We start from the raw sequence: 24,731 nt of genomic DNA, 5'->3' as shown, positions 1-24,731 counted from the left end.
GCGCAGTCACCTGTTTCTCCATCTGACTTCCAGGTGGTCTGGGTGCTGCGCCCTGCAAATGCCATGCATCGTAAGTAGGTGTTCCACTGTGGGAGATTAGAGCTCAGAGGTGTGCCGTGGCTTGACGGTAGCAAAGGATATGGACTTATTTTCTGCTGAGCTATCCTAAGTGTAGTCTGTTCTCAGAATAAGCTGTTATTTCCCAAATTCAATGACTTCTTTAATTAGTGAAATTTACTAAAAATTCAGTAGCTTGAAAATGAAATAGACTACATATTTGTATACATTTGCCTGTGGCCATTGAAAATACTGTCTTTAGGCCTGGGAAGATGGCCTGGCCCCAACCCTATTGGGAGAGACTGATGACCTGATTTAAATGTCTTCTAGTGATGGGAACAGTGGGGGCAGATGTAGAACACGGTTTAGTAATGGAGCCGAGAGCAGTGAGATTGACTGCTGCTGCTGCTGCTGCTGGGAAGTGCAGGCTATGGTCACACTGGACTGGGTCCTAACTGTGTTTTCTTTCTGGCCAAAGGCCCCAAGTGGGCAGAGGAACCTGGGCGTGTCCAGCACACACAGCCAGGACACCTGCTTCTCGGGTGTCACAGGCCCCCCTTGCCTGTCTGAGGAAATGTGTACACAAAGAACTTTCCTGGATGCAGAGAGAGTGGAAGTAAACGTGGCATGAATCAGCCAAGTACCTCAGAGTTTTGCTGTTTGTGCCTCAGAGGGTTAGCTCCCTTGTCACATGTGAACAAGCTAAATTTACACTGAACTCCTGAGTCCAAAATCGAGAAGGCATTGAGAAATCTGGTGATTAACTTTAAAAATTACATTTTTAGCATTAATGAATAGAAAAATAAAATCAGATCAGAGCCAGGTCAAGTGTGTTTGACTTTAATGTCTACGGTGATAGGGCCTGTGAGCACCAGGTAAAGCCAGACAGCCTGGGCACAGCCACGTGTGTCAGATTGTCGCTGCCGTGCATACTGCTGTTTGTCTAACTCTCCCCAGGCGTAACTGAAGACACCCTCTCCTGGTAGCTCAGCCAGAAGCAGAGTGCCCCTCTCTTCTCTCTGTGGCAGTGTGGCCCTGCTCCTGGAGCTGCTCAGTCACCAAAGAAAAAGGCTGAAAATGCTTTTAGGTTTCCTTTATTTTCCCCAGAATTGAGCCCATTCTCATTGAAAATGTGCTTCCTTAAATTCTAAAACACTTAATCTATGCTCGTCAGAATTAAGATTCTTTACCTCCCTACCTTTCCTTTCTAGAAAGCCTCTTCCAAAAATGTTCTCCAATATGTCATTGAAAAGAAAGGCAATAACCTCTACCTTCTGAACAAAGATCTTTGTAATGAAACTGCCAGTTTCAAGCTTTGTATTAAAAAGAAAAGAGATGAACTGGAATCTAGAACAGAACATCACACTTTCTAACGGGAACATTCCCTAGGATTTTTGAGACAGGAACTTCACTTTTCTTCATAAATATTTCTAAGAGCCTTCAGTTTCATATTAAGCTGATAGAGGATTATTAAAAAATTCAGGGCCATACTGTATATGTTAGATTTAGAATTTTAGAAGTTACAAAGCAAATTTACTGGTCTCCTGCTTAAGGGCCCCAGTGCTATAGTGACTGCGTTCTTAGCCAGTGTCTTCGCGATGGAAAGGCAGCGGCTTCTGTAAGGGAACACTGCGTTGCTGTGGACAGAGAACTTAGGGGTGAACGGAAGTGCTAGGTGCACTGCAGGGTCCAGATGCACAGCAGCCAAACAGACAGGAAGAGTGTTGCAACTGCTGTTCTCAGCGGGAAAGAACAGATCGTGTGTTCTTAGGAAAGTAGAGACACAGACTACTATTTACTGCATTTATATCCCAGTTAATAAAAGAGTCAAGCTCTGTGGGAGAGGAAAAATCATATTGGATTTGGGGAGCTTGTTTGGATTGAATTCCTCATAGTAAGCTAAATGTAATTTGTTGGAATGTGGTTTTCTTCTGAGGATTGTGTTCTCCCAAATGAGGAAGGCTCTTAGGTGCCTTTTTTATATGGGTAAATCCTTCCTTTAAGTTTGCTTCCTCCCACTCAGCACATAGACACAACTGTTTGCAGCCCCTGGACAGTCGCAGGGAGGACAGACAACCATCACAGTGCTTGGCAGGCAGAATTGCTGCTCCTTGGGGAGTCAGGCCTCTGAGCCATTAACTCCTGAGGGTCAGCGTTGGCGTGGGGCGTTCCTAAATGCATACCAGGATTCTGCTCAACATCTTGTTTGTTGTGAACTTATTACAAAATGGGTTTGTTTCTCCTCTGATTAGCTGCTAATTGAGATGTCTGAGTAATGAGTGCCCACTCCTGAAGAAATGCGGGCATGCCCCATGGTGATTAGGACTTGACTAAGGTCACAGCTTGTAACCATCAATGAACATTTATCACGGACCACAAACCTCAAGACAAAAGAAGCTGAGGGTTAGAAACTATTTTAGGGTGGTAAGCCCGTTCAAGCATGCTTCTGGAGTTGACACGTGTGTACTATACAAGGGCTCAGAGCCAAGCAAGTAATGTTTGACAGAAAAATTTCAGTTGAAATATATTTAAAATTTCTAGATGGATGTGGGTATTTCTTGTGCAAAGAAAACTTTAAATATTTTAAGGACCATTGAAAGTTAAGAAAGTGTCCATCTGCACTACATTTCATAGAGAAGTTGTCCCTCGGTTGTGTATTAGTTTACACCCTAGAGGTAAGTGCATACTAGAGACCTTAAGTTTCAGTGGCCTCTAACATAAGTCATCTCAGGACAGTGTCACATTGCCATCCAGTGGCCGTATTTCATACCAGAAAGGGGGAGATTTTCCCCTCAGTGCCCTCTGCTGGCTCCCACCTAGGTTAAATGAAATAACTCTCGAGTAATAGAAACACATGAGAGAAGTGACTTTAAATGTAAAGTTAATTTTTCCTCTTCCTCACACAAAAAAAGAACAAAACCCACCCCAGGTTTAGGTTGAGCAGCTTTGCATGATAAATGCTTACTATAATGTGTTTATAGGAGTGGAGTAGAATAGAGGGATGGCCAGTGGATCTGCTGTGGTTGATAAATGGGAAGTGTACTTGCTTCTGAGCACTACTGGTCAGCTGGTTTCTCCTTCCCCCACTCTCTTTATCTTTCTCTTTGTCTCTCCTCCTCCCTTTTCCTTCTCCCTCTACCTACCCCTTTTGTTTTTTGTTTCTTGTTTTTCTTTAAATAAGAAAGATAGAATAAGTTTAAATGTGAAGTGTTCTTAAGTTCTAAGTGTTCTTGACTTAGGAAAAGAGATAAATTAAAAGCCTGCAGCTGGGGCTGCAAAAATGGCTCAGCTGTTGAGAGCGCTGGCTGCTCTTCTAGAGAACCTGGGTTTGATTTCCAGTAACCACATAGACGTTCACAGCAGCCTGTAACTCCAGGACCATCTGTGGAACTCCACAGACACCAGGGACACTATATACATAACATAGCCATGTGCGTATGCATGAAATTAAAAAGGAAAAATCCCACAGCTTTATCATTTTCTGTTGAGTGAAAACAATTTAATGTATTTCATTATGAACAAAATATTAAAGGCGAATAATGACAAGTGCATTTCTAGTTAGTTGAGTTTTAGTTTTTCTTTAAAAAATGGTAGTGCTGACACACCAGTCTTTGCCTTTGCTGTTATAACAGGAGGCCTCTTGCCCTTTGCTTTTTTAGGTATCTCTCTGACCTCCATGCACCTGGTGACCCTGCCTGGCAGTGTATCGGAGCTCAGCACAAGTGGACGCTCAAACTCATGCAAGACTGCAAAGAGGGCCACATGAAGAGCCTAAAAGGCAAGAGATTCTCTTCCAACTTACTTGTTAATGCTTAATAGTTAATAGAATGGTGACGAGATTTTCTTTTTTGTTTGTTTTGTTGATGTTGTTTTCTGTTTTTCGAGACAGGGTTTCTGTGTACCTTTGGGGCCTGTCCTAGAACTAGCTCTTGTAGACCAGGCTGGCCTCAAACTCACAGAGATCTGCCTGTTTCTGCCTCCTGAGTGCTGGGAATAAAGGTGTGTGCCACCACCGTCCGGCTTGAGATTTTCCTGATATTGGTAGCAGTCTTCATTGCTGTTGGCCCTCTACCCTGCTGTTTAGCACTCTACCTAACAGTGGGTGCCAAAAATAAGGGAGAGCACTCAATAAATCTGTTTTTTGTTATCTAGCAGTATTGGCAAAACTTTTATTTTATTTGATGGGAGAGTTAAATTTTACAAGGGGTTAACATGATGCATGATGCTGTAGAAACTGTACTCGTCCTTGATAAGTTCCCCTCTTCAGCAGGCCTGTTGGAGTCACCTGTGGACTAGGTGGCTACCAAGCGCTAGACAGACAGTGGTGTGAGAGAAGCAGGCCTTGCCTCCTGGGGTCCCTGGAAGAAGGGCAATGTGCTAATTAACATGCAGCTAGGCAGTTACAGCGACAGTGCCGGGACAAGTGAGTAAAAGGAAAACGACAAAGCTTCTGAAGGAAGGTAACCGAGAAAAGTATTTCAGACAGTTGGTTTTGACAGCTTAGAGAGACTCCAGGTTAGCTAAGAATTGGAAGGAACTGCCAGGAAAGCTCTAGCTTGAGAAAGGAACCACTGCCCAGGACTCTGAGGTAAGTGTGAAGAAAGAAATTAAAACTGTATTTGTGTGCAGGTTTGTTGGCATTTCTTTGTTTAATTCTGTCACTCAGCAAATATATGTTGCTGACTGTGCTTAAGATACTGTTAGTTGTCAGTACAACCCCAAGGGTCTGATTTGTGTGTAACATGCTAAAGGAGGCAGAGGTAACTGACTAAGTGGGGTGCTATAGAATATGCCATTTCCTAAGATAAGACAAATTCTGAGTGGCGTGGCAGCTTACAGGAGCAAATTCTGATCCTAGCTTTGATGGTCGGTGAAGTGGTATTGTGAGATCTCTATTGGGAGGAGGAAGAAAGATCTGAACTGCATGAAAAACTATTCTAGGAAGAACATAAAAGAGCCAGAGAGAGACAGCCTTGTGTTCTCTGTGGCTGGAACTGAGTGCTGATAAAAGCTACAAGAGTTTGGGCTACAGTTAAGATGAACAAAAAATGGACTTTGATGGCTGCCTGGAGAGGTTTGGAGATTGTCCAGAGAGCAGCAAGGGGGCATGAAATGACGACAGGCAGGGAAACATGGTATCTTTGGCTTCCATGTGGAGAATGGATAAGAAGTAACAGGGTTGGTGAGGTTGGCAGACAGATGTCAGCAATTGACCTAGCATAGGGTAGGGAACGTGAAGTGCGAGGGTGGGGTCAGGGCTCTTTAGGAAATAGAATGGGCAGGACTAGGGCTGGAAGTAGGAACAGGAGGACGAGATGGAGGATAGTGCCTCCTAGAAGTCAACATCTGCCTGAAGTAGCTCATTAGCGTGGCGGCCCTGTTAAGAACTGGGGAACTTAGCGCTTACCCCAGCTTGAATTTGACAGGTGAGTTTGGAATTGCCTGTCATGAAAGAAGACAATGAAGAGGTAGTTCGATTCACAGACTTGGAGGTGGTTTGTACTGAGATGGTCCCTTGAAGTTCATGCATTTATTCATGAAGATGGAAAAAGAAAGAAAGAAAATCAAGGACAGAATCCTGAGGGGCCTCAGTAAGTGACTGGGAGGAGGAGAGAAGCCTGGACTGGCAGCAGTGAAGAGGTGGCCACAGGAACAGCACGGCAGCATGACAGCATAGTTTCAGAAACAAAAGAGCTAGAAGGACAAAGAACTTCATTGCTTGAGCACTGCATGCTCCTGGTGTCCTTGGTGAGTGTAGCTTCAGAGCCTTAGGCACCTGGGAAGGGAACGAATGTCAGCCAGGCCCCAGGAATGTGGGGGAGCAAACAGCATGAGGTCAGCCTTGTGGCTTCATAGAGAAGTGGCTGGGAAGATACCAGCCTTCATTGGTAATACATTTGTCATTAATGAGCTATCTTGGGCTTATGTAATTTTCAGTTCCAATTCTGTTTCCATGTTTGATACTTTGGAAACCCTATGTATTTGAAATGATGCCACTACCTCAATTGCTCTTAATAGTTTTAACAATTCTTAAATTGTTGTAAGGGAAGGTAAAAGCATATGATATGGTCGGTCTTTGGAAATCTTAAGAGTGCCAAGCAGTCAGTTTTCAGTCTACTTAGTTCCATAGACTAACCATCAGAACCTCGGAAACTTTTTAACATCTGTCATCTACTAGTCTCTACTCAGGCATGCCAAGCCTTTGACATTAGGACAGAAAATTGTGCTCTACAAAGTTCAAGTTCTCTATCTTGAGAGTCAAAAAAGCAAAACAAACAAATCCAGTTTTATGTAAATTTATGGCTATGTGATAGCTACATTCATGGCTGTCAGTGGCTCAAGCAGCCCACAGGTTAAAGACTGGATATGCCTGCCCAATTCTCTGCCGGCAGAGGACAGATACAGGTCACCATGTAGCCAGGCTGCATCATCAGTGTCCTGCCAGAGGCACAGGAGAGTGGTAAGCAGACCTGCTGGAGCTTTGGGTTTATGAACACATAGTATTTTCAAATGCCATAAGTAGGTTTGATTATAACTGTGCAAAGGTTGGGAAGTGCAGAGAGACTTCATGAATCGTATCGCAGGGTACCTAGCCTGGCGGCAGGAGGACAAGAAAGGTTTCTGGAGCCGTGATAGTGGCGCTCAACACTGTCATCACTTGCTGGCTACACACAGAATGCCTTCTGAAAGTGGATTGTCTTACCTGCCCTTGTTAGAAACAGTCTGAAGAGATAATTTAGTATGAAAGTATACAAATATCTGGGATATTTCTGCATGCTTGTTTGAAAACAACATCCCTGAAAGTCTCATGCCACTTCTGCCTGAGAGCTGTTACCAGTATTCTCTCACTTAGAGATCTGGATCTTGTTTTCCTCCATGCGTGACCCTTGTGTGTATTGGATGTGCTCTTTCCTGCTGTCTTCATGTTCTGCATTGCTTATTTGTATTTATGCGCTTAAAAAATCAGCGTTTCAAAAAAAGAGGTGAAAAGCTTACGTGTAATCAGATCCCTCTATTTTTTTTTTCTTGAGAGTGTGTGTAGAGTTCGTCATTAAGAGAGAATATTAGTTACAAGCTTTACCTAGTTCATTTCATAGCTTTTCCCAATTGAAAGTAAAATAGGGTACCTTACAGCTCCTTGAACCCACTCTGCAGACTTCATGGCAATACCATTTAATTTCCTAAACTCATTAGGCAAATTTAAATGGGTTATTATTGAGTTTAATTTTTCAGAATTTAGCCTTCTGAATTTGCTTAAATGTACCTTTTTGCTAATAAATACTAATATGAATTATTCAAGTAATTTTTATGTTTTTTTAAAGTAAACTTTTTAAGATTTATTTATTATGTATACATATATCCTGTAGGCCAGAAGAGGGCACCAGATCTCATTACAGATGGTTGTGAGCCACCATGTGGTTGCTGGGAATTGAATTCAGGACCTTTGGAAGAGCAGTCAGTGCTCTTAACCTCTGAGTCACCTCTCCAGCCCCTATTCAAATAATTTTTAAATTATAGTTTTTATTCCTTGAAAGTTTCTAATATTTATACAGTGTGTATTGACCATATCCCTCCAATGTTACCTTCTTCCAGTTTCCCCTAGATCCCCAACCCATCTCCCTCTCAACTTTATGGCGTCTTTTTATTTTTTCCTTTTGTTGTTAACATCCCCAAGTCCAAATAGTGCTGGATGTAAATAATTTTTATATATAACATTTAATTAAGAGACTGATGTGATCTCTTGAAGAAGCAGTTCATATTATTTCATTTTAGAAAACTACATGTATGTGCATGCACACACACAGTGCTGGGGACTAAATTCAAGACCTTATATATACTGGCAGCCACTAAGCATATTTGACAGCAAGATACACACACAGACACACACGTAAGTTCGCATATACCTACCTTAGTTTAATTAGTTTAATCTTATAGCTATTCCCTCACCTGCTACTTTCCTCTTCTTCATTCTTTATTATTTGAAGTAGGTCACATAATTATCTATAAATTTTTCATTGGTAAGGGATATTTAAAATTTTTAAATTAAAATATCAGTATTAGTTCTTGAAATATCAGTAATTTATTTATATTTGGGGATTTCTATTTCTTTATTTGTTTGTTTTTGAGACAGGATCTTTTTATGTAGCCCAGGCTGGCCTAGAACTTGCAGTGATCCTCTGGTCTCCCACTTCTGAATCCTGGAATTGCAGGTGTATGCCACCATTCTTGGTATTAATAACTTACTAATAACAAATATCTGTCAGTTTTCAAGTTCAGTTTAATTTTCTACAGTATCCTTTCTATGTATTAATGCCATCCCTTTTTACACTTGATCTTAGCCAAAAGCCAAGAAGCAATGATACCATTACTTCTTAACTGATACTTCTGTAGACGTATTGGCAATTGTGCCCTGTGCACAAATTGAGTTTGTTTTCTAGCATAGAAGAACCAATGAGAAAATACATCAACTTTGATCCTTTGCACATGGATGTTTTCACGTCAGCATTTTGTGTGTATATGCCATTGAATATGTTACCCCTTTAACACATGCTTATGGGTTGACAGGCAGTGTAATGATGGTGACATGTTTCTGTGTGTGGGAGTCTTTATATAAAACACATGCCTTAAGTATAAGTTTACAGGGAATAAACAGATGTTCTTTCATGTGATTAATAGTTGCTGATTAACTTTTATCAGATACTTACAATTTTCTTAGTTAAGCATGCAGTCATGTAAGGCAGCATGGAAGAAGGTCCACTAAATATGTGGGTCCTCCATCAGTCTTACACAGTGATGCGATGGAGTGGGAGGGAACTAGAGGGATCTGTAGCAGTGGCTGACCTCAGGTCCGGTTCCTTTGTGAGGAGGTGTCACAGGAGTCCGAGACAGATGGACCTTCTCCGTGCACTGAAGATGGGAAGAAGGAGCGTGTGTCCAGATAGGTGTCACACCGTGCTGTTCTTGCTAGGTCTGCGACTTACGTGTCACTCTGTATCTCCCTGTGCTCACTGCACTCACTGTTGCAGCAAGTATTCCATCAGCCGGGATTTCATTGGTAGGAAGGCAAGCTGGCCGCGGCTGCTAGGAAGACCTGTGCTGAAACTTCCCGAGCTACATAAACCACTTTGACTTGCTGTGACTTTTGGTGCTCGTTTTTGTCACAGGTGGATTTTATTAAGGAGAGGCGGTATAGTACTAATGAGGAATCTCTGAAGTGATTCGCTTAGGATATAAGCGCTCTGAGTTGGCACACTTGAGAAGATGAAGGTGACTGCTAGAAGGGCCCAGAAATTATAGTTGGTTCTGAGCAGGGCATCCCTTCCTTTTCCTCTAGCACTATAGGACCCAAGGGTGGCAGGGGTGGAAAAGCTTACATGATGGCACCTGTGGCTTGGTTTAAAGAGTACCTGATTGCCTGCAGGCCCAGGCCTGGTGGCGTTGATGGTAGCTTCTGTTGAAGGCTCCTGCATATGTGAGGGTAATTACTATTCCACCTGCCAGGTACTGCTTCGAAGAGGTGTGTTTCTTCTAGAACTCCATTGTCAGAGTGCTGTGGTTTCCACAGTGAAAGCTCCTTGTCTTTTCCATCTAGAAACAGCTGGTCTTAAGGCTTTTATTACAGCTGTTAGAACACTAACTCTGGAGAAGAGAAATGGATGCAGTGTTTTAAGCCCAAACCAAACAGTGGCTAAGAACTGAGTTTGTGAAATAAAACCCAGTTTTAAATGGAGAAACTGTAAAAGCAGGGAAGGAATTCTTGGTGTCGTTTTGACCTGTACTGAGGACTGGGATAGGCTCTCCTGGGGACGTCAGTTGTTACAGTTGCCCTGGTAGATGCTGCTTATCAAATGAAGGACAGTCAGTGGGAGGGTTTACTGACTTCCTCACAGAGCTGGCACTCCAGATATCCTCCCCATGCCCACTTCGCTGGGTCCTGGCCCTGAAACCCAAGTGTGATCTTTGGATTTTTCTCCATTGAAAAGTATTGGGATAAAACCAATGTTTTATGTTGGAGAAACATAAGTATTTTTAGTTTTTTCAAAATTTGATGATTTATGCACATTATAAAACCCTATCTTGAAAGTTTAAATACATAGAGGATTTGAGTATGGTGTTTTTCCAGCCTGAGCTTGAGTGACCATCCTGCTTCTGGTGCCCTGAGTGCAAATGTAAAACTTTCCATTGCATCAGGATTGGTCTCTAGGAATTCCTATGAAATAGGTCCAAAATTAGAGTACGCCTTAAGGTTTCCTGGCAGGAAAAGGCTTTGGTTAGCCCCCTGCTGGACCTCTCCAATGGACTTTGAAAGGTGGTCTTCAAAGGTGTCTTTTCTTTTGTTCCTGAGATGGCTCGTTTGTAACTCTTCAGAGCAGCTGGCTGTCTGGTAAACTGGGGGAAAGGCCATCAGCTGCTCTGGCATCTTGGGAACTGACCTCTAATTAGGACTTCCAGAAGGACTGCCTAGAATTAGGGCTCAATGGGAAAACTTAGGAGAGGAGCCAGAACTTATGTAAGCACTGAGTCCTTAAAAATAGATACACAACAGAAGGAGGGAGCATTCATACATGGCTCAGGTTGTCTTTGAAGACTTGGAGGGGGAATGTCACCCCTTAGCAGTCCTTTCTCAGTTCACAGTGGCCTGTGGGCTTTGCACCCAGCGGGTGGCTCAGGATCCGAGTGCTCAAGGTCCTGAGTTTGATACCCAGCACTAAACCCAGGAGCCAACAGCCTAAGATTTGAATGATTTCAGACATGTAGCAGTTTGTTAAATACTGAGAAAACTAAAATACTTGTTTCTCCAAGGGTCTTAAGATATAAAGGTTCCCTTTCAGCTGAGACTCATTGAATAATAGTATCTGAAGTTTGATTGCCTTTATACAGTATAATTCAACTATGCTTTTATTGATACTTGTCTAAAAAGTATACTTGAAGTTATCTTTATATACACATTTTATTCATAAACATTTTAAATAATGGGGCTAGTAATATAGTTCTGATATTGTCCTAATGGAAGAATAGGTTGGTTTTCTTGTATTTGTTTAAGTTGCAGAAACTGTTAGCTTCATTTGAATTTTCTTAGAACTATAAAAAATAGTTCCTTACTTAAGACGGTAGTAGATATGTGTTGTACATATATTAAGTACTTTAATAGAAATCATACTTTTTATTTAAAGTTATAATGTGATAACAGTGTGCTTACATTGGCTTTAGAAGAGAGAATATTTAGCAGGATTTGGTTACCAGCTTTAAGTCTGGGAGCTCTATAGGGACACACAGGATAAAGTGGGTGCAAGAGAGGGAAGCATGGGAGAAGTGCTAATTCCAAAGCCATCTTCTCCCAGCCAGTCCTTTTTTTTTTTTTCTTTTTTCTTTTTTTCAGAAGGAGGAAGAGCATCATGAATTGGATTCAGAGTGCACAAGTTAGAAATTGTCACTTTCATCTGAAAGTGGCATAGGTGTATATATAAGCAGTTGTATTTGCTAGAATATAGATTGGCACTTTTAAACACAATTGATTGTAGATTATACACACACACATAATTTGATATCTGTCTTAGTTCCCTTTTCTGTTGCTCTGATACAACACTGACCAAAAGCGCATGTGGTAGAGGGGAGGGTTTGTTGCAGGTTCTGGACTGTATAATCCATCATTGAGAAGTTAGGCAGGAACTCAGCAGGCACTGAGGCAGGAGCCATGGGAGCAGGAGCTAAAACAGAGGAATGTTGTTTACTGGCTGCTCAGCTTGCTTTCTGTTACCACCTAAGACCACCTGCCCAGGGCTGACATCCCCCACAGTAGCCTGGGTCCTCCCCACATCAATCAGTAATCAAGGAATTCTGCACAGACTTGTCTGCAGGCCATTGTGATGGAGGTATTTTCTCAGTTCAGGCTCCTCTTCCCAGTTATCTCTAACTTGTGTCAAATTGACAGAAAACTAATAAGCACAATGACAATTTGACCTTTCAAAGAAAAATTAAGACATAATTAGTATTCCTAATTTAGGCACATTTTTAAAAAGGGGGTAGAGACTTGAGGAATTTGGTCTGCCTTTGGAGTGGCATTCTGGGTCTGCACAGTGCAAGGAGAACTGCATGCCATAGGGACAGCTGGAGGGGCTCTCTCCTTGCAAGAGCACCTTTGCCATGGGTGCCCAGCAGCTGGCCCTTTGTGCTTTACTGTGAGTTTAACTCTAAACACCAAGTACATGTCAGTTCAAAATGTGTGCATATTTCTTGGTAATTTTAAAATGGTGACTATTGCAAATGTTTTTATTTTGTATTCTGCCATTTTTTATTCTTTGACTTGTGTAATATAGGCATATTTTCTCTATATAATCTATTTATAACTATTGTAAAGTGTTAAGACCTTAATAAAAGCACAAATAATCCTATTGGTTATACCCGCCTATTATAAACTACCTAACTGACCTGTTAGCTGTTCTAGTGTCTTGAGTGTTTACATCTTTAATTTTGTTTTCAAAATTCATTTCCTTTTCTAAAATGTTGTTTTGAATCTGGTGAGACACCCAGGAACAGGACCGGGGAGCTCCACTGTGAGTGAGGGAAACTGTGGTGACCGTGACTCCCGTGGGTTAATTGGATTAAATTGTTCCCTTTAAATTGAGGAAATCTCTCTGTTGGTGCTTCAAATATATAGAGTCAGAAGATCAAAGAGCATTTTTTATCTGTTGACACAGGTCTAATTCGTGAGGAATTTGTAATTCTGCCTTGATACACCCACCCCCACCCAGCCTTGGCATTGAAATTCCTCTGTGTGGTGCTTGAAAGGGCCCTATTCGGCCTCTGCCTGAGGCTCCTGGCCCTACGTGTTTGGTCAACAAGCAACAGTGGGTGGTCGGGACTCTGCACAGGACAAGGGCCCGCTGTGCACAGGAAAATGTGTTCAAAGGTGTTTAAGGGTGGTGAGGAAGTAGGCTGCCCTCCTGAGTCTGGGGCCGTGGGTCAGTGCTCCCCACTATTGTGGGCTGTGAGAAACTTGCCACAAGAGGCACGAGGCCTGAAAATACAGTGAAAGTGTTCACCTGGCTCCACATCTGCATGCTTACACTGAGCGCTCTTTGCCCTTCACGCTGTTTATGTAGAGAGCCTGTTAAACAAATTTTAACCAATATTTGCATTTAAAATAGGAAAATCCTTGCTCTTTAAAATTTGATGTATGATAATCAGGATATATGACACATAATAAGGCTTCCTGGAAGCCTTCGGAAGCTTTCTTTTTTAAGAGTCTTCTAATAGTTCTTGTCACTCTTTAAAACTGATAAAAGTTCGAACATTAAGTTTGTGAGTCTCACCGGAGTTCTTTCTGAAACAATTAAAAGCTGAAGAGTAGTTGAAATTCTAGTTTGCGGAAATAAAATCAGAAATGTTTCAAAATCATAGCAAATTGAAAACTGGTGGCGTGACTGGGACTGACCTAGGAAAATAGAGTGTGCTGCTACTTTTTTTTTTTTTTTTTCCCAAGACATGATTTCTCTGTGTGACAGTCCTGGCTATCCTGGAACTTGCTTTGTAGCCCAGGCTGGCCTCAGACTCACAGAACTACCCTTGCCTCTATCTCCCTAGTGCTGGGATTAATGGCATGTGCCACCACACCCAGCTGTTAGTTTTAAATACAGATGGTATTTCTGTATTTCCAACTGGTTTTTTCCTAGTAAAATAAGATTTCTGTTCTGTGTTTATATTATTTTAAAAATAATTCCCAGATTTACTGTTTGTTTCAATTTGTTTATCTCTGCATACACCAAATTAGAAGAAAGAAACATACAAAATATTCCTTTTTTAAGAGTGTTGCTTCCACAGGTTATAGAAATTACATTGGGAAAGTAAGACCAACTTTTGATTGTCAGCAATGAAGAAATGTCATTGTGTATGTGTTTAATATTAAGTGTCTTTAAAGGTTGCTTTCTTTCAGGCGTTTGGTAAAGTTATAAATTAGACACTAGTTTGTGGAAGCTGGGGATGCAGCTGGATGCTAAGGTTTCCTTCGAATTGTGTTGGTAGTGTTACCTGTACCACGTGAATCGTCAGTGTTCATGGCTTGTGCTGCAGGGCTGTGTCCCTGCTTGAAATGCTATCTCCAGAGTAATCTCTATAGGGTAGTTCTTCAGCAGATGCTTCCGCAGATCCCAGTGCCAGGGAGAGGGGAAGATCTCAGTCATTCATTCATACATTCATTTATACATTCAAGGAGAGTAGTTTGCATCTGTGCTCAATGTGAAGTGGCAAACTTTATACCTTTATTCAAATAACACTGATCAAGCCCCAATTGTAGAGCTGGGAGCAAAAAAAAAAAAAAATGCTTTCCATTTTGTCCATCAAATGATACACAGTTAGATTGAAACTCTGAATCATAAAATCAAAATTTTAGTGATACAACAGTTACATGGTTGCATTGTTTAAATCTTAGTCTTTGTAGCACCATTTTTTTTTGACACAATGATCTGCTATTGATAGCCATGCAACTTCCTGTTCAGATAAATTCCTGCCCCTCTTCCTGATGTGGGGACAGTTTGTAAATAAATGTAATAGCCTCGTATTTGACTATAAGGTTTTTAAAGTTTTCCATGTGCTGGAGATGTAGCTCAGAGGTTAAGTGGAGCCGGTCCTGATCCCCAGAACTGCCAGTAACCCCCTACCCATGACCTAGTTCTATTCAGCAAAAAATCGTAAGAGTTTGTTTTTTGAGAAAATTTATGTCCAAGAAAACACTTGGTCAAAATTTATGCTAACTTAATATTATTTTGAAAAAAAAAAAACAGATTCAAACATGGCATCACAAAACTTTGCTCCCTGTCACCTACAAAAGGGCCCAATGCAGACAGTAATGAAAGCCTGAAATTGTGTGGCAATGGTGACCATTCTCCTCAGCTGATTTCCGGTGGCCAGGTCTGTGAGCTTTCAAAGAAAATATGCAAAGTGACATCACCTTCAACTGTATGTGCTTAAAATAGATTACTTCATTTTAAATTATGTATCTGTATGTGGGTCTGTGTGGGATTGTGCACATAAATGCCAGTGTCCAGGAGACCAAAAGAATCCCCTGGAGGTGGTCCCATGAGGCTGCTTGGAACTGAACTTAGGGTTTCTGCAGGAGCAGCAAGTGCACAGCCACTGAGTCCTCTTTCCAGTCCTGTTGTATGTGCTTTCTATACTGAACAGGTTCTTCAAGCCCATCATGAGATCCTTGTGTTATAAGGTGAAAACAATCAAGGAATAAAAGGCTTACCTTTTGTGAAGTATTTTAAAGTCTTTTGCTGATTTTATAGTTAAAAAATGTGTTTCTTTTGTTCTTCATTGTCTTATAGGAATACTCACTATCAAAGCAACTTCATATCTGTAATTATTGAGAAATAAAAAAGTATCGAATCCTGTAATTGAATCTTCAAAGGACTGTCAGAATCTTTCAGGCTTTTTGATTTTTAACATGATTTGTGATAAATGGTTTGCTTTAAATAAATATTTGAATAAATTTTCTCCCAAAAGCGTATCTCTTCTAGTTTTCTGTAACACACTGTGGGACCTTTTGTCAGGGGAGAGAAACTCATTCCCAGTGTCCACCACTCAGAGTTTTAAATGCTTATGTGCAGCCCCACAGCGCCACCTTCTGGTCATTGAACTCACAGCGCTTACAAAGATGTTTCAGGTGCTAGTTGGATTCTCTGGGCACATGCAGTTTCAGCTACCTGCTCTGAGTTATCCTTGCTGCTAATGCTAGCTATCAGTTCAGAAAGTCTTTCCTGTGTAGCTAACAGAGCTCTGAGGAGTGCTTTCTGATATCTAACAAAATATGCCTGATAAAGATTATTATTAAAGAAAATGATGAACCAGTCTTTAAATCAAAATTCAAGCCTTGCTTAAACTCCAAATATTATAATATCAAACCATTTGAGTTAAAGTTGTTAAAATACCACTTATAGAGAAACACATTTTCTGAGGATCCACTTAATCAATGGTAATTGTAATATTTTAGGAATATAAATAGTTTATATAAGACCTGGAAATGTTTCCGTCTTAATTATAAACATATGAACTCATAGCCTATAAAAGTAAAATGCAGCATATATTTATAAAATAAAAGCATTTTGTGAAGTTTTTAATATCTGTGTTTGGTACATCAGAGAATTTGATTTGATATTTCTTGAATTCTATGATTAATAACAGCGAAGACTGTAAACTACAATGTAAAATGTCATAATTTGTGAAAAGTTCCATACAGATTTTTTCTATTTAATGTGGAAAGAAATCAAACATACGGTGTTTTCTCCTACCTGTCTTAATTCCTTTTCCTGTTGCCATTAGAAAATGCCGTGTATAGGCAGCTGTGAGAGACAGGTTTCCTCCTGCTCAGTTGTACTTACAGTCCATTGTGGCGAGGTCTAGGCAGCAGAGTCTGTCCACAGTCAAGAAACGTCCTGTAAATCTAGGACCCAACTTAGAGAACGGTGCTGGCCCTGTCAGCATGGCTCTGCCCATCTCTGTTAACTCTGTCCTGTCAGCATTTCCCTCACAGGTGTGGTGGAGACTCACCTACAAGGTCATTCCAGATCCGGACAGTTATTAGTGACACCACATTTAAACTCTGCATCATATACCCTTTAATTTTTTTTTACCTTCTGGATTTTTCAATGTCTTGTTTTATATATAATATATTTCAAAGTAGGAGTAAAGGCACAGCAGTTGGCAGAGTCATCAGAACATAGTTATTAAATATTGTATCCCACAAAAAAATTGTCTAAGTGACATAATTTCCTTTCTATAAAACCCACTGGTAGTAGGTAGCCAGGTTTAGTGATGCACAGTAGCAAGGACCTGTGAAAGGGTCCTGTTCCTTCTCACTGCACTCTCTGATAGCAAGTGGGGCTATATTTATTTTCAGCCCCCAGTCAGCCAGAATCTAAACTCCTCCAGAACAGTGCACATAGCTTTGCCCAGTAAATACTTATTAGATGTTACTGAGTAGCTATCTTATTCTCGTTAAAATATTCTTTTAATTTCTAAATTTTTTTCTTTAGGACATGAAAATATCATATCTTTAAATTATAAACTATGAGGAATATAGTTTCTAGTGAGTGATAATGTTAGTCCCTCTTATCTTGAGGGAGTCGTCAAGGTCCAGTGCCGTGGGGCTTGGAGAGAGAAAATACTCAGTTCTTACTCCTGAGGCTCTGTTGCTGAGACTGGCATCAAACTGCTGATCCTCCTGCCACTGCTTCCTAAGTACTTCATGACTGGTGTGGTGTTCTCCATGGAAGCAGGCTTTAGCATGAGGTTAGAAGGTTAATTTGGCGGCAGGCACCAGGAGAGAAAATGGAGAATCAAATCGTATATTCCAAAGAGATAGCCAGCCAGCAAAAGCCAGTACGAGTTGTGGCATTTATGTCGTAAATACGTATGTGTGGAGCAGCAAGAGAAACAGGAGCTGGAAGCTGGTAGTTTCCTTTCTAACCCCAGATCTTGTTTTGCAAAAGTTGACTTCTTAATGTCTACATTTGTACTATGGCCACACTTAATTTTGCTGCATTCATTCTTCCATAAAACAAAGTTATTTATTTATTTTAGAGCTTGTCGACACCCCTCCCACCCCCACCTCGGTCCGCTCCTCCATTTTTGTTTAGTAAAGGACAGGTCTCCCGTGAGCATCGGCAAAGCATGCATATTAGGTTGCTGTATTCACTATTAGATCGTGCACTGACCCCACCACATTGACTCTTAGAACTTTGTATTAAGCTAGAATGGCGGACCGAGTTCTCCGCATGTGTCATAATGGAAATAACGTAAATCTGTTTAGGGTTGTACATAACTTGGTTGCAGAACTCTTAAATGAGGCTCTGTGTTCAATCCTCAGGACCATAAGAAATTTTTTAAAAAGCAAAAGCTATTTGGAGAAAACTTTAAATTCTGTATGTAAAAGAATGGAACAGTTGAGTAGGAAATTGTCTTGAGGAAGCTCTATATTACATCAAAGCCCACGGTAATAGCTAATGTCATCTCTCTTCCAGGTAACCCAGGCCCACACAGCCCCATGCTGGACCTTGATAACGATGTGCGCTCCTCAGTGTTGGGCCATCTCAGTCAGACTGCGTCACTGAAGAGGGGTAGCAGCTTTCAGTCTGGTCGCGATGACAGTAAGTTATCACCCCTTCTTCTGCATGATCTTTCTGGTCTGTATACTTCCGAAAGGATGTGGTAGAAAAGACTCCATTTAATACCTAAGAAAATTGGCAGGTAGTAAAAAAGATGAAAGAGAATATGGTACTCTTGGTCCCCCATGCTGCACAGGGCAGGCCCTGGAACTACATTACTTTTACTACTTTGCACAGGCCTGCATGACTGAGCAACAGTGTTGCAAGGAGGGCCCACTTGTTTGTCCCGGCCGCCGGATTAGCTTAGCCCCAAAATAACTACACAGAAACTGTATTAATTAAATCACTGCTGGGCCCATTAGCTATAACTTCTTATTGGCTAACTCTTACATATTAGTTTAACCCATTTCTATTCATCTGTATATCACCACGAGTACGAGGCTTACCAGCAAATTCTCAGCATGTCTGCCTCCGGCAGGTTCTTGGTATCTCCCTGACTCTGCCTTCTTCCTCCCAGAATTCAGTTCTGTTTTCTCCGCCTACCTAAGTTCTGCCCTATGAGGCCAAAGCAGTTTCTTTATTCATTAACCAATACAAGCAACACACAGAGGGGACTCCCACATCACAACAGTATGCTAAGTTCTTGCAGCAGCACGTCCAGTACTCCAGAGTCTGTCTGACATCACTGTCCAGCAGCTGTGCCAGCCTTTGCCGCTGCTGTGAATGCAACAACATAATTCACCTAGAAATCTGCTGTAAAAGATTTGGTCAACTTTGGAATCAATTTGCTGTTTTTAAATAATGATTATTAAGTCATTTTCCCATCATAAAATGGTTTCCATTACAATACTTATTATTGGATTTAAGAAAGGAGCTGAATTTACTCTCATTTTGCTCTTGTGGTTTCTCAAATAAAATTTTGTTGGTTTTAAGTCAGTGGGAAATCAGAATTCCCTCTTTTTCTTCGGTGCTACAGAATGATTCTCATGATCGGCTGCCTTGAGATTTGTGTGTGCAGTGTGTATGAATCTGGGTGATTGCATGTCTGCACTGCTTGCTGTATACATGCTTGGGTAGAGTACACAGGGGCATGTGGACCATTCAGAGCTCTCTGCCAGTTTCAGTGACCACAGGGTCATGGGTTCTGTCCATGTTGCTTTCACTTACTTCCCAGCAAAGAATCCATGAGATAAGGGTACAGGCGAGTGTCCCGCAGTAGGAATGCAGAACCGAGGTCAGAGAGCTACCTGGTGGAATCACAGTGCTTTGAAACACTGTTCTTGGAGGAAATGCCATGCAGCTGCTGTGCTCAGGCAAATCTTTCAGTGCTTCAGTTTAAAGAATTTAATTTGGGAGCTGCAGAGATTGCCCAGGAGTTAAGAGTCCTTGCTGCTTTTTGCAGATGGCACAGGTGTGGTTCCCAGCACCCACATGGTGGCTCACAACCATCTGTACCGCCAGACCCAGGGGCTCCAATGCTCTTATCTCACCCATGGACATCAGACAGCACAGTGCACATACATACATGCAGCTAAAACACACACTCACTTGGATCTTATAAAAAATGGATTTAAATTAATGTTTTCAAAGATTTTCTTATTTTGAACCCATGATACTTCTGGCTCTGGCCTGTGCATTGCTGGCAACATGCTGTCTGCTATTTCTAAAATAGTTTGGTGTTATCATTTACTTTTAGGGAAAAAAGCCATGTTGTCAAATGATATCTTCTTGGTATATATACTTGCCTGTTCTAGAAACTTTGAAAACAAAGTTTGCTCAGTTATTCAGCAGTTTACAGCTGTATGATAAGTTCACAGATAATCTTTAGGTCTTCACATCCCCACCTCCACCCCCACACAGGTCCAGACTTGCCCAAGAATGGAAAAGCTATGGCCTGGGCCCACTCCTCCTTGCTCTAACCAATTAGAAATGTACTAATATGATTGCCACTTGGGTAAGTCAATTCTAAATAGAATGGTCACACTGCCTTTAAAATTCCTGTAGCTCTGCTTAAAAGCTTATGCGTCTGTCTCGGGGTTGTCTCCATTTTGTACAGGTGTGTACGACCCCACATGCCTGTGGTATAATAAAAATGCTCTTGCTGATTACATCGTGACTGGTGGTCTTTTGAGGACTTTTCATGGACCCCAACCTTCAACAGAGGAACAAATCTTAAGTTTACAGTACCCTTAGATATAAAGAACTACGCCTTTTTCCACTGAGAATGAGTTTCGGTCTTTTCCCCACAGTATGGAAATACTGATGTGCCCGAGTATAGAGGCCCTGAACTGGCCAAAGGAAGCCTCAAGGGTGGTTAAGCAGGTACAGGCCCTTGCTCTCATTCATGACAATAACAGTTTTAATGGGCAGTTAGTACTTGAGTCTCACAAAGCCCTTGAGGAGTTTGTTATATTTTGTCTCGGGTTTGGCGGCTTGTTTGCTGGTGAGAATATCACAAAGCTGTTGATTTCTCCTGCAAGTGGACAGACCCCCTCCACGGGCAATGCAGTCCCTTCTCAACATTTGCTGAAGCTGCACTCTTTGACCCAGCGGTTCTTGCTTATTTATTTATCTTGTTTATTCTTTTTGCACATGTGCTAAATCAGGAGCATTTCTTTTAGTGAAAGTATCAGTTTTAACTAAAACACGGAAGGCAGTCTCACTTTTCGAAGGAAGCTTGTTAATTTGAGTAATTCTAGATGAAACAGTCTGTATCTCAGAGAGAGGGAAGTGCTCTCTGTATGAATGTGGACTTACAGGAACAGTGATGAGGAGAGAGAGCCAAATGTTTCAGAAGTCAAGCAATTACAGGACATTTGAGAGTGATGAGAACATATTTATGTTTGCGTGTGTGTGTGTGTTTGTGTGTGTGTGTGTGTATATATATATATATATATATATATATATATATAGAGAGAGAGAGAGAGAGAGAGAGAGAGAGAGAGAAAGCATTTGGCAAAGAATGACATGAAATCAGTAATAGTGGCTCTTTCTCACCAGGCTAGTGGGGGAAGGGGAGAGTTAGCCTTCCACATCTTCGTTGAAAGCTTATTTTCTGGAGGTCTATTAGCAAATCAGGATGGTAACAAGCATTTTAAAATAAATCAGCAGAGCCCCTCCGTCACTGGAATGCAAACACCAACACTTTTTGTCTGGTGTTTCTTTATTTTTGTCTGCCTTCACTCTTTTCAGCCTAGGATGGAATAACCTGTATTATGCATGCTGCACAAATTTCTGATACTGAACCACAAGGCAACCCTGCCTTGGGATAGCTTGTAAAGAAGCCTGGGTTTGGTTATAGAGTGAATGAATACCCTACCCTGAGGCCAAGTAAGTGTTAGGACTGGACCCCAGGGTGTTCCTGGTGGTTACTGTGTAAGGAATGAGGAGGTAGAGAGGAACCCATAGAGGGCATGATGATCTCATAGCTAAAAGTAGGACAAACAGAAAATGGCTAGTATTCATGAATTTCTCCATTTGTTTTCTTCTATTAAATGGGGTTTTGGTACACTTTTCACCTTATACTTCTGTCCCTGTGCGTCAGAATATGGTGTCAGATCCCCAGGAACTGGAATTACAGACAGTTATGAACCACTATGTGAGTGTTGGGAATTGAACCCCAGTCCTCTGAAGAACAAGTGCTCTCACCCTCTAAGCCACCTCTAGCCCCCATGTTTGATGTTTTAAAGAAAAACTAAGAACCCTAAGGACAAGGATGAAGCACTGACCTCTTAGGTCTCTGCAGCTGCTGTCCTCCCCCCTCCCCCTGCCTGGTGCTGCCAGTAGGAGGCCTAAGGAAATGCCTCATGAGGAAGAAGGGAAGGAGACAGGGTCACTTTCAGCATGCTTTTCTTCTTGATTCAGCTATGTATTCATAATGTTTTATTCTTTTATCCTTTAGCATGGAGGTACAAAACTCCCCACAGAGTGGCATTTGTTGAAAAATTAACGAAGCTTGTATTAAGTCAGCTGCCTAACTTCTGGAAACTCTGGATTTCATATGTTAATGGAAGTCTTTTCAGTGAGGTTTGTATACACTTCTGCCTACAGGTGGAACTGGGTCACTGAATTTCTGGTCTTAAAACTTAAGGTTTTGAGGTTCTCTTTTCAAGACTTAAAAGTCTTAACACCTTCATCTACTTTCTTTAAAATTTATAATCTTTATTATAAAAGAAACTCTCAAGTAAATAAAAACACCACCCACCAAAACTAACCATTTTCACCTTTTTAAGATCAATTAAATGCATTCTAAACTCCTGGGACTTTGAGCTCGTTATGTGATTGTCTGGAACTAAACAGACTAGCAAGGCTCTCTTGCTCAGCAAGTGATTCTAAGGGTTAAATGAGATACACATCTAACAAGAGAACTAGACATTGTTTTAGAGATTTACAATGGAGTGAAAGGTCAATCAGACCAAATTGCGCGGATGCTGTCATGTGCGACCAAAGGACAGTCAAGGAGGACCCCTGGAGCTCGGCCACAGGTCTGAGTTCCCAGGGGAAAGAACTTAGTAATGACACAGGTTGGTGGGTCCCTGGCTTGGTTTGTTTGTTTTATAACCTTCTACATTTTCAGGGTCAGCGTTTAGTGAGTATCTTTTTAACATAATGTCTTCAATTTATTCTTTGAGAATTTCGCATATGTAAACAATTATTTTGATCATATCCACACCTGTTCTCCCGCAAACTCACCTCAGCTGCCCACAACAGCCCCCTTCCCAATGTCATCAAGCAGCCCTGATCCTGTGTCTCCCACCACCACCCACAGAGCCCAGTTAGTCTTATATATACACATGGGAATTGGACATTCACTAGTGTCGGTTTTAACCTTCCCGGGTACATATCCTCAAAGAAAATGGTGTCTCTCTCTCTCAGCGACCAACATCTGCCAGTGGCTCCTGGGGTAGGGCTGGAGCCTCATGAGCTGTGCCCTCTCCTGCTTGAGTTTTATGGACTTGGTTTTGTGTCGGTCTTGGAGTAACCACAGCTGCTGTGAGTTCAGGGTCAGTAGGCATGGCATGTCGAGAGGGCATGCTCACAGCACTCCTCCCTGTCTTCTGCCCCTCAGTTCATTCTGCATCATCTTCTGCATGTGTCCCCTTAGGGCTGAGCACTTGGTCACTTGTTCTTGGCTCTTTGACCAATTATGAGTCTCTGCCCACTAGAGAAAGAAGCTTTTCTGATCAAGGTTGAAAGTAGCACAATTACTGGCCTATTTCCTGAGCGATTGAATTTGTATCAGAAAGACTTTACCTATGCCTTTATTTAGACATGTGCTCCCTCTTTTTCCTCCAGCAGTTTCAGAGTGCCAGGTTTCCTGTTGAGGTCCGTGAGCCATTTGATGTTGAGTTTTGTACAAGGATCTGGTTTCGTCTGCATGTAGACATTGAATTTTTGCAGTGCTGTTTGTTAAGATGTGTGTATTTGTTACCTTTGTCAAAAATCAAGTGACTGTGGGTATGAGGTTTATATCTGGGCCATCTGTTATTTTCCATCGACCTTCATATCTGTTTTTATGCCAGTGTTATGCTGTTTGCATGACTATGGTTCTACAGTATAGTTTGAAATCAGGTATGGTTTTACCTTCAGCAGTTACTATCTTTGCTCAGGATTGCTTTGGCTCTCTCGGATCATTTTTACTTCCATGTGAATTTTAAATTTTTCTTTTTCTATTGAAGAATGTCACTGGAATTTTCATAACTTTTAACAGGAAAGGATGCTGAATTTTGTTAAGCCTTTTCTGTGTCTATCAAGATGACCATGTGATGATTTCTGTCCTTGAGATCTCAACCATTATACAATTTATAACATTAGTTGATATGTATATTTAATGATGCCCACACCTCTGGAGTATAACAAACCTGTTCATGATAATTAAATGTGTTCTTGAATCGGTTGGAAAGGGGTTTTTGTTGTTGTTGTTGTTGTTGTTTTTTGTGTGTTGTTGTTTTGGGAGAGGATGTAATCTTTTAACATTGCTTTATTGATTCTTTGGGAATTTCACATCATGTACCCTAATTCCGCTTACCTCCTTATTTCCCCCATGTGCTCCCCTCACCCTTGCAGTGCTCCCTGAAAAGAAAATTTTTAAAAAGCCTCAAACTAAAGCAAGTAAACAAACAAAAATAAGAACAAAACCAACAAACCTCTTCACTTCTCCTGCTTCCCCACCTCTCCAATACCTCTTCATTCGTCGTGATGGCATTGGGGACCTTCGTGTGTCACATAGTATACCATTTTGTCCAATAAACTTTACTAGCAAGTGTTCATTTCAGTGTGGCTTAAGGCATCTGGTTTCTAGTACACCATCTCACTGGATCCTCACCGGACTCCCCAGGGATATCCCATGACCTCCTTGAGTCATGGAGATCCTGTGGGTATTGTTCCACAGGCCCTGTCCCTTCACGAACTCCAGCAGGTTCTAGATGGGGTAGATGTTAGGGTGGGCCAACCCAAGGCCTGGCTATGGGCCTGAGTGGTAGCTGAGCTGGTCATTCCAGGCCATTGGGGTCACCTGCCTCAGGCAAGGGGGTGGGGCCAGCTCCCCTATACCTGTGCTCTCAGTGCTAG

At 41.5% G+C, this 24,731-nt stretch overlaps 1 protein-coding gene across 2 annotated transcripts in view; it reads left to right on the top strand.

Moving 5' to 3' along the window:
• The window catches only part of Exoc2 (exocyst complex component 2), a 160,679-nt gene that overhangs the window by 63,587 nt on the left and 72,361 nt on the right, over positions 1 to 24,731 (top strand). For both annotated transcript variants that reach the window (XM_057787504.1, XM_057787503.1), the window contains exons 11-13: positions 3,717 to 3,835; positions 18,078 to 18,203; positions 22,063 to 22,187. In XM_057787504.1, coding sequence (XP_057643487.1) covers positions 3,717 to 3,835; positions 18,078 to 18,203; positions 22,063 to 22,187 — 370 coding nt within the window. The remainder of the gene's footprint in view (positions 1 to 3,716; positions 3,836 to 18,077; positions 18,204 to 22,062; positions 22,188 to 24,731) is intronic.

This window comes from Chionomys nivalis, chromosome 13, assembly GCF_950005125.1.
Source record: "Chionomys nivalis chromosome 13, mChiNiv1.1, whole genome shotgun sequence".
Lineage (NCBI taxonomy): Eukaryota > Metazoa > Chordata > Mammalia > Rodentia > Cricetidae > Chionomys > Chionomys nivalis.
This window is presented reverse-complemented; position numbering and strand designations above follow the sequence as displayed.